The sequence below is a fragment of the Lagenorhynchus albirostris genome, chromosome 20, assembly GCF_949774975.1.
Source record: "Lagenorhynchus albirostris chromosome 20, mLagAlb1.1, whole genome shotgun sequence".
NCBI classification, from domain to species: Eukaryota; Metazoa; Chordata; class Mammalia; order Artiodactyla; family Delphinidae; genus Lagenorhynchus; species Lagenorhynchus albirostris.
This window is the reverse complement of record NC_083114.1, coordinates 30,072,001-30,083,030: the sequence shown is the minus strand read 5'-3', so window position 1 is coordinate 30,083,030 and position 11,030 is coordinate 30,072,001. Positions and strand designations below refer to the sequence as shown.

General features: G+C 36.7%; 1 protein-coding gene across 1 annotated transcript in view; it reads left to right on the top strand.

The window, feature by feature from the left end:
- Positions 1-1,240: 1,240 nt before the first annotated feature.
- RNF43 (ring finger protein 43) overlaps positions 1,241-11,030 on the top strand; it is a 60,307-nt gene continuing 50,517 nt past the window's right edge. The window contains exon 1 of the mRNA XM_060133859.1: positions 1,241-1,650. Within this exon, the coding sequence (XP_059989842.1) occupies positions 1,399-1,650 (252 nt within the window). The 5' untranslated portion in view covers positions 1,241-1,398. The remainder of the gene's footprint in view (positions 1,651-11,030) is intronic.

Here is an 11,030-nt window from a genome sequence, read left to right as displayed (position 1 = left end):
GCAAAAGAAAAGAATCTATATCACAGGTTCATGTTCCATTGCTTGGCTTTTCAGCATTTATTCTGAAGACTTAATAAGATTTTTTAACTTGACCTCTGAACACAGTGGGCTTTGTGGTTGAAGTGCATTTGTATTTACTTAAGGGTGCACATTTTGAAATCTTAGAATAAGACGTTGTTTGTACAAAGACCCAAATTCTCAAGTGTGCCTAGAAATAGCACAGATCTACTCTACTCAGGTTTATTTTTACTTTTTCAGGGTTTTCTACTTAGAGGCTGTAGACTAATCACCTCCTTACTCCCCCTTTTATTCCCCACCCCCTCAAGGAATTTGAAAACGTGTTAGGAATAGTCCTTTGTTTTACTTATGAACCTAGAAAATTACAGATTATAAGATCTGGATAATAAAGTAGTTTCCAAAAGCATCTCATGGGAAATCAAAGTGCTTGGCATTCTCAAGCAGGAGCATAAAAGCTGGAATCCCTAAGAGAGAAGGGAAAATAAAGATAGAAATATGAATGTCAACTGGGAAAAATAGTTGGAAAGCCAACCTTTTCAAATATTCTTCTAATTGTGAAAGTTGGAAAAGCTTGTGATGCTCAGGTTTATCCTGTGACTATGTGAAGACATATAAATTAGCAGCTAGTTTACAGGCAAATCTAGGTAGAAAATCTAAAAATCATAGTATATTTAAGTTCATGAAAAGTGTTGTAAGTTCAATGGGCCTGGAACTTTGGCTACAATGAAATACAGTTTAATGTTGAAACTTTTATGAATACATGTTGTAGCATCTTTGGACATCTCTCAAGGTGTGGCCTGAAATAGTGTTTCCTCTCCTTCCCCATTTTTTAAGAAAAAATTCTCCTGTGATCTTTAGTCTTTTACCGTTGACAAATTTTGTGGCTTTAAAGGACCATCTCTTCATTCTCTGAGCTGGAGTTTTTCACTCTCACCTTTGATGCATGGCCTTAGTCATTTACTTTGCCTTGTTTTGTTCATTAACATTGGGTTTAGTGGCTCAAGAACTTGATGCATATGGAAGACCAGCACCAAGTGATCTGACATAATTAAAATTCAGGATGTGACATTCAACCTCAAGCAAAATTGAAAATTCCAAAGAGAAGCGGCGATATCTTTACTAATCATAGTGAAGATGGGAGAAAATGACATACCTGAAGCAGAAGTAGGCTGAAAATACCTTCTTCCCTGCCAGATCAGGAATACCACCTGTTCTTGGGAATATACTTTAGAGAAAGGAAGGACCAGAACTACGACTCGGCTTTCTGAAGCTGAAGCATAAGTTTCTTTTCCTCCGTTTGTCTGGATCTAGGAACCTGTGTTGGGTATTAGCTAGTGGAAGCAGTATGTATGGCCGGAGTGCATTGCTGCAGCTGGTAGCATGAGTGGTGGCCACCAGCTACAGCTGGCTGCCCTCTGGCCCTGGCTGCTGATGGCTACCCTGCAGGCAGGCTTTGGACGCACAGGACTGGTACTGGCAGCAGCAGTGGAGTCTGAAAGATCAGCTGAGCAGAAAGCTATTATCAGAGTGATCCCCTTGAAAATGGACCCCACAGGAAAACTGAATCTCACTTTGGAAGGTGTGTTTGCTGGTGTTGCTGAAATAACTCCAGCAGAAGGAAAATTAATGCAGGTAAGGATGACTTTTTTTTTTTTTCACTTTCCATCTGTTTGAAATATGCCTTTCTTCTTTTGTCTGCCGAACCAAATTCCATACAAGGGCTCTGCTGCTTAGCTTCCTGTGTTTCATCTTGTTAAGTATATTACCTTATTGGCCTTCTAAAGCAAATTCTTATTTTATACTCGAGAAGAAACGTATAAATCCTGTATTTTATAAGATCATCTGCTTATTTTTAACTCTCGTACTACACTGCATTACATAATAAGTCCTTTCTTTGCAAGTGATATATTTTGGACACTATTTTTTTATAGATGAAATATATGGGCTTGTATTTAATGAACCTGAGGATTGTACTTTGCATCATGTTTCGATTTGAAGTGAGCACCGAGGAGGTTGATTTTAATGGGCAGTAGCACCCTGAAATTCTAGAATGTCCTTGGAGCAGATTTGATCAGTGTGTCACTTTTAAAATTCAGTCAAGCTTGAATGCTACGGCTGGCCTTATACCACGTGTGGCACCCTATTGCTAAGCCCAAAATGGAGAGGACTGGATTACAAAATGGACACAAGGTATAAACTTGCCTCCTGATCACTTTGGCCTTGTCTACACATAATTTTATTACTTCCAAAACTTTTAAATTTAACATGTTTTTTATCGACCCACAAAGTTTTTCAGACACAGTTTCTTAGGCTTTCAGGTTGTGAATTTTGCCTATAACTCATTCATAGCCTACTCTTTATGTGCTTAGTGTATGAACTGACTGAAGCCACAGCATTTTATAGATGAATTGCTCATTCCCCATGGTGAAGATAGAGCCTTGAGGGCCCTACCTTTTTCATGTGGCATTCTAGTATCTTACTCTATAAAATTATGTTGCTTATTGATTAAAATTCATTTTATAAAAGGACATTTCTTGCTGTAGCTCTTAGTCACAGGTGAAAAATGTTAAATATCATTCATCTCAGCATCTAAGCTCAGATTTTTATTTTGTAACATGAACAGAACCAAAATATTGTATGAATTTAAATTTTTGTCCACTGAGAGGAAAAAGATGAGAAAATTTAACAAATTATAGAACTCTCTTTGCCAAACACGGATTTTTACATATATGACTTATTGGCTCTTCATGATCACTTCTTAGGCAATATTTTGAAGCTGGGATAAGTGAAGTGGAAGAAGAATTGGGTGAAAAGGAAGGCTGTGCTATTTAGAAAAATAAACAGGCAAAAAGAATATATCTGGAAAAAAGAGTGTAAGAATTTTTGGATAAGAGTCTATTCACTTAATTTGAACTTTAGGATAGAATTAGGAATATTTAAAAGTTGAAACCATAAATCATTTTGAATACAACAGTTGGAAAGGAAACTTCCATCCTGACCTTGCCTAGTTAATACCTTGAGGCATGAGGTATGTGCTCCATTGTAATTTTTTGCCCTAGGTAATTTTACTATAGAACCATATTCTGGAGGCTCTGAGGTCTTTGGGAACCATGCTAAGTTTTGTGTCTTATTAATGTCCTGTGGCAGCATATTCAATGGGTTAATTATATGCTGCTTAAAATAGTGTCTTTTATTTTGAATGTTTTGCCTTCTATTATCATAAAGCTCCACATAAAGTTTCTGTGTATTCATAAAGGAAAAGGTATATGAGAGATACTAGCTGGCATTCTCTGCCATTTATTACCTTGTCAGTCTGTATCCTATCTTCTCTTATTTTGCCCTTTTTCTCACTCTGGTAAGTGTTGCTAATCCTTTTTTTTTTTTTTTAACCTATTAACTTTGAATCTATCAGTGTACTTTAAGTACTGATTCTTTACTTTGTGAAGAGAGAATTTCATTGTATCTATTATTTAGCAAGGCCCTTCCGGGCTTTCCAATAGATAGTTTGCATCATTGGCAATTTTCAGTCTGTCTTCACCTTTTCTCTCCATACAAGCTTCTTCTAGGTCATTAATAAATTTGTACACTAGCCTAGTATTAGTCTCTGGAGACTTTCAGTATTGGTCCTGGTTTATTTTCTATTAATCAGTTTTTAATCTACAGTAATTACTAAATTTTCTTAATAACCTCTTATGAGAGACTATTAAAAAAAAGAAACTTTTGGATGATATGCCTCAGTTCATTTTTATCCACTATTTGATTAACTCTTTCAAAGAAGTCTAGCACGTTAGGGACACATGGTTTACACTTGTAGAATCCATGCTGTTTGTTCCTTATCAGATTACACTGCAACACAGGTTTACTCAACTGTGGTTAACCAAGCCTTCCACTCAACTGAAGTTCTGTTTAAATGTCCTAGAGCTGTGCTTTGCTGCACTTTAGCTTTCTTGCTGGATATCTGTTCCCTGGTGTCACAGATCTAAAGGCAATCTTCTCTGTTGGCTTTGCAGAATTTGGGATAATTCTGTGTATCCTTCTACCTATGAATCATTCTAGTTGCCTGTTAAGTTTGATTATCTTCAAAGATGCAGTCAGGTCTTTGTAAAATTGGGCATGCTATGCATTGGGAGATGTAAAGTTATGAGAACAGTGATTTACAAAAATCATAATGACCTTGTTGTGGTTTCTGGAATTTCCAGAGAGTTTCAGAAAATCTGACAATTCTTTACATTTTGCTCAACTATTTCAGGGTATGTACTTTTTCATAAGGACCAAATTAACTGGACTTTCATTTGTATTACAATTTTAATTTTCCTTAGACAAAGAGAAACATCCCATGACAATGTGCCCCCAATTTGCTTAATAATAAAATAGGCCGTAGATCTGTCTCTAAAATAATTTTGCTTGTCTCAGCTTCATCTGATGGCTGTATGTACAAGGCCAGGCCTTGGTGAATTTTTGTCCTGATTCTTATTCCTCACTCTTTGTACTTAGGTTTCTCTTTACCAACAGTTATATCCATTGTACAAGATATGTTCAGAGTCTTAAATTATAATATTCTCTTTAAAGTACTAGGAGAAAGTCAAAATAGAAGAGGAAATGTTGCCTTGGCTGTATTCCTTTCATTTCTCAAGTCTTCTCTTTTCCATTTCAAAACTCCGCATCTTAGCCCTGACCAAATTATATTGCTTTCCTTTCTGTTTTGCCCAAGAGCTGCTTCTTTGCACGACCATATCATTTCAAATCCCTGTGCGCCTTTGTCATTGTCTTTAAAGTGTCTACTTCTTAGGTTTCCCCTACATTTGCCAAAATCCTGTCTCTCCCTCTCCTCTGATTTCTTTCTACTTTTTACATCTTTGTTTCCCGTTGAAATTTTATATTTAGGATAACCTTCCACCACTATTCTGCCACAGTATTTCCCTAACTAGCCCTCAAAAATCCATGTCCAAAAAAAATTTTTTTGTAATTATGAGTAATGATGGATGTTAACTAAGCTTATTGTGGTGATCATTTCACTATATATATAGTATATATATATATATATATCAAATCATGTTATACATCTAAAACTAATACAGTGTTATATGTCAATTATATCTCAATAAGAAAAAAAAGAGAGAATGTGGGAGACACACACAAAAAAATCCATGTCAAGGAAACTTTCAAGGATCTCCTCATTACTTGGCAGTGACTGATAAAGAGGACTAAATGATAGTGGTTTTACTATTACTCTTACTATTTTGACTGTTCATTTGACTAATTCTTCTTCTCCTGGCTTATACCATTGTAGAAGGAAAATGAGCTGGAGCTTATGCCTTGTCTCATTGTCCAGTTTTCTGGTTTGTTTACCTCTTATCAACATTTGTTTATATTATTTCTAAGTGATAATGTTGCTACCATTTTACCACTGTAAAAATGATTACAGTCCTATTTTCTTTCTCAATTCTTGTTCTTTATTAATAAATGTTACTTAGAGGGACAACTCAAATTAATCTTCCTTCTTCTCAAAGCAAAAGAGCAAGAGGATCTTTGTGTAGCGCAGGAGAGGTCACCGATTCTTTAACTATCACACTCTTCCTGCTCAGCTGGTTGTCCTGGATTTTCTTAGACTCCAGGTTAAAGTTATGATCAAGATTAGAATGTGCTGCCCTGAGGCTTCAGACCTACAATGGGAGCTGTGGTAGTGCAGCATTTGGCCAGTAGCAGTGAACACCTCCTGGACAAATTCCCTCTTGCACAATGTCTCTGCTTGCCCCTTCATTTTACCTATTAGTCAACACATAGTTATCCCATCTTTCCATTTTCACTTTATTTGTAGTCAGGGCCTGAAGTGAATTATTTGGGGAGGAAGAGAAAACTTTATAAGTAAAGTGTTAGCCAAAGCCAGAGAGACAATGCTTTATAGCAAACTGTAGTTGACAAAGTGCCTAAACTGTGACTAAAGGGACTTGACTTTTAGCTTTGACTCTGCCACTAAGTAGTCGGGTGATTTGGGACAAAATAGTTTTTTACCTTTCTAGGCTTTAGATTTCCCATCTGTAGAACTGAACTTGTGCTATGCACTTCACATGTATTAACTCATTGAATCCTTGTAATACCTTCATGAGAGAAATACAGTACTTTTTTTTTTTTGAGATTAGGGCAGATGTTTTTTAATTGAAGTATAGTTAATGTACAGTATTATATAAGTTACAGGTATACAATATAGTGATTCACAATTTTTGAAGGTTATACTCCATTTATAGTTATTATAAAATATTGGCTATATTCCCTGTGTTGTACAATATATCCTTGTAGCTTATTTTGTAATACATAGCAGTTTGTACCTCTTAATCCCCTACCCCTAGTCTGCCCCTCCCCCCTTCCCTCTCCCCACTGGTAGCCACTAGTTTGTTCTCTATATCTGTGAGTCTGCTTCTTTTTTTGTTGTTATATTCACTAGTTGGTTGTATTTTTTAGATTCCACATACAAGTGATATCATACAGTAGAAGTACAGTACTTTTATTTTTACATATTATAGGTAAAGAAACTGAGGCTCAAAGTGAGGCTCAAAGCTATTTGCTAAGATCTAATAGTAGGGGGCATAGCTGGAACTTGAACCCCAGAGCTCATGCTTTTCTAACTCTAAAATTCTGTACAGGGACTTCCCTGGTGGTCCAGTGGTTAAGACTTCACCTTCCAATGCAGTTGGTGTGGGTTTGATCCCTGGTCGGGGAGCTAAGATCCCACATGCCTCACGGCGAAAAAAACCAAAACATAAAACAGAAGGAATATTGTAATAAATTCAATAGAGACTTTAAAAAAAATAAAATTCTGTACATCTACAAATGCCAAAGATGAACAAAACACCAGTGTAGGCTTTGTCTAAATGATGAATTTATTTCCAGAATAGAAAGGAATGAAACTGATGACTACTATTCTCTGCAATTGATCCAAACTATATAATATCCTGCTAACTTCTAATAATCTCTGTATTTCTTCTATTTCTCTCATTTGTGTTTCATTTACACATTTACAAAGATATTTACAAATCAGAATGTTTATTTACTTAGTATTTCCGTTTGAGTGGAACAACTTTCATTACCTTTCTTTTCATTTTATAACAGTCTGTGGTAAGTTATCTTATATGGGAACCTGAAATAATAAACTTTGAAATAGTATGCATCTAACTGTCATAGTATGCATCTAACTGTTAGAATTCCTTGGAAGCAGAGATTTCAAAGATTTTGTGATTTTGCTTTGAGGCCAGCCTTTAAAAGAAGTATAAATATTCAAGGTACAGTCAACTCTTGGTTATTTATGTTAATGGCAGTGCAGAAAATTCAGTTAATTTATAATTGACTTTGGAATGTAGTCAGAAGTACACCGTCAGATGTAAATCCTCTGTGCACACAAGCAATCTTAGGTGCTTGCCTTCTATGATCCCAGCTCAGAGCCTTCTTGATATGGCTTTGTTGTTAGAAGCATGGCACCCAGAAGAGAGAAGGAAGCTGCAGAATATTTTTAATGATAACTTTTCAAGTTAAGGAGATATCTCATTTATATAAAAGTACCTATCAGACAAATTTGTATATATAATAGTTCCGTACTTCATGTGGAAATCCAGCAAAATTGTTGTAAGTTCAAATTCATTAATCTCTGTGGTTAATCGGAGGTAATGAATGAGCTGTGCCCTTGGTTACTGCCCCTATCAGGCTATTTAGTGTCCTTTGAGCGGATTCTAGGGGTATGCATTTCCTTGGTTTTTGTGGTAAACTCTGTGTGTGTGTTGTAATTTTCTTTATCTACAAATTAGCCATAGTTAGCTTTTTATACAGTTTTAAAGATATCCCTGGGGCTCAAGGTTTTGTTTTTGTTTTTAATAAAAAAGCTTTAGGGCTTCCCTGGTGGCGCAGTGGTTGAGAGTCTGCCTGCCGATGCAGGGGACGCGGGTTCGTGCCCCGGTCCGGGAAGATCCCACGTGCCGCGGAGCGGCTGGGTCCATGAGCCATGGCCACTGAGCCTGCACGTCCGGAGCCTGTGCTCCACAGCAGGAGAGGCCACAGCAGTGAGAGGCCCGCGTACCAAAAAAAAAAAAAAAAAAAAAAAAAAAGCTTTACATTTCATTCACTGGAAAGTGTTTATTGGAACTTTCGTGTGCTTTTTTTCCCTCCTTTTACTCCCTTCAAATTACTAAGTACAGTAGAGGAAAAAAGAGGTTATAAATGAGCAATGTACGATTATAAATGTTCTGTCAGGAACCAGAATTGGTAGCAGGGTATTGTCAGAGAAGTGTGTGCTGATGATGTTCCATCGAATTTATGTAGCAATTTTCTTCCAAGAAGCTTGAAATGATCCACAAATACTTGCAAACCAAATACAGGTGATACTTACTCCATTTTATAGAAAAAGAAACAATGGGAGAGAGAAAGCAAGTTAATTATCTTAGAAGAAAGTTGCATAGAGATGGACCCAGTGTGCTTTGCAGGAGATAGACTAGTAATCCACTTTTTCAGTTATCCAAGGATGTGGGTTTCTCAGGGAAATCCTCAAAAGCTAAAATATTGTCCATGGCTGAGATATCCTCTATTTGGACCGATGTTGCTCAGTTTGACAGTTCAATTTAAAAGCTATTGGTGAAGCAGTTGGCCAGCTTTATGTCTCAAAAAGCCCTCTGAGCTAACTCTCTGACCTGCATTAATTGTTCTTTTGAGAATTGTTAGAGAACAAGCCAGAGTCTTTACAGTGACCGATAAGGCCCTTCAGGATCTGGCCTGGCACCTGCACCTTTTACCTCCTCCCCGCTCACTCTACTCCAGTCACCCTGACCTCCTTGTTGTCCTTCAGTTAAACCAAGACTGTTGCCACCTCAGGGCCTTTCCACTTACTAGTCCCACTTACAACCTGGGTATTTTCTTCTCTCAGTCTCAAATGTCAACCCCGTGTCAGATATACCTTCTCAGTGAGGCCTTCCTAGACCATCCAATTCCGAAGGACTCTTCCTATTCCCCCTAGGGCTCATATTCTCCTTCCCTGCTTTATTTTTCTTTATAAACTTACTGCCATGTGACATACTTTTACAGTTGTCTGCCTCCCCTCAGTAGACTATGAGCTCTGTGAAAGCAGGGATTTTGTCTCTTTAGTTCAGAGCTTTTTGGGACTAGGGCTTTAGTATTACTTAGATAGTGCCTTTGACACAGTAGGTACTCAGTAAATATTTATAGAATGAATATAAGGAACATTATGATGGTGCTGAGTGGCTGTGATAGGTTGGACATAACTCTAGGATGAAGCAGATTTATTTATATCTCATCACATTTTTTAAAGTATATTGTGAAGTCAATTATTTTGAGTGCTTTGGGTTTGATAGAGCATGCTGTATTCCTTTATTTCTCTGACTTACTGACAGCATAGTGTCTCCTTGATTGTCATTTTCAAATTATAAATATGGCTATAATCAGTATGTTTGAGGAGCTCCTTTACCCAGCACTTATTTAGTTTAATAACTAGCCCAACCGCTACTTTTTAGAAAATTCTAAAGACATAGACATAGAGAATGGACTTGAGGACACAGGGATGGGGAAGGGTAAGCTGGGATGAAGTGAGAGAGTGGCACTGACATATATACACTACCAAATGTAAAACAGATAGCTAGTGGGAAGCAGCCGCATAGCACAGGGACATCAGCTTGGTGCTTTGTGACCACCTAGAGGGGTGGGATAGGGAGGGTGCGAGGGAGACACAAGAGGGAGATATGGGGATATATGCTGATTCACTTTGTTATACAGCAGAAACTAACACACCATTGTAAAGCAATTATACTCCAATAAAGATGTTAAAAAACAAAACAAAGAAAATTCTGATTTTCCAAGAAAAATGGATTGGAGTACTGATTTAAAATCTGTGATTATAAGATATTAGCATGTATCCAAAGGACCTCACCTTCTTAGTCCTTAGGCCTGTGATTCCCAATTCTAATTTTGAGATACCCTAACACAGTGGTTTTCAATCTTTTTTTTTCCATTCTTTTTTCCCCTAAACTATTTGGTGGGGTGGGAGTGGGGGTCACTGGCCCCTTTGAGAATGTGCTGAACGTTATTGACCATATGTACTTAACGTACAGTTTTGCATAAAATCTCAGTGAGTTGAGAGAATCTCTGAGACACATGTAGTAATCTAAGGACTCCAGATTAAGAGCTGTTATCCTAGAATAATCCCAATTATTTCAAGAAATGAAACCAAATTCTCAAAACTAATTTACCCTCAGTTTACTTAATTTAAAAAGTATTTGTGTACATTACTAGAAGTCAAACAGACAGCAGTATTACAGTGCAATTATAAGAAGGTTAGCCTGACCTAAGATGACCTTAGATATAAAAATTGGTATCTGACAAAGATCTGCTCAAATATAGTGTAGTAAAGGGATTGTGCTCTCCAAATATCAGGTGAAACTGCATCAACTCAAGAAATGCTTACAGCCCTTCATCATGGTGGTTTCACTGAAAGGCCCACAAGAATAAAAGATATTTTCCTAATTTGTTTTGACATAAGTAGAACAATTGTGGCTTTATGTGTTTATTTGGTTACTGAAGTCAGAGAACAGAGGCTGTAAAATGAGCTAACTTTGGTTACTTACCATCAGTTTCTCTTCTGTCCTTTAGACTCCATTGCTTTTCCTAAGGTGTAGGAATCCTTGGGCCCTTCAATTTCTATTTGCTATAATGGAAAACTTTGAATCTCTTTTAAAAAGTTTATTGTTTCTTGCTTGTTTGTTTTTAAATAACAGATAAGCTACTTTACATACTCTTATTTTTATCTGGGTTTTAAACATTACAGTTCATTTTGTTTTGTTTGATACTTTTTAATATATTAGAGTCTGTGTTTAAATTGCATATTCAAAAACACCAAAATAATCAAAGTGATTTAAATTAGGGTTTTTAAAATTGTAAACACAATGTGTCACGCTTTTCCTGGATAATAATTAGATTATTTAGATACTCTGATCCCTAAATCTAAAGCAGTGGTCCTTGTT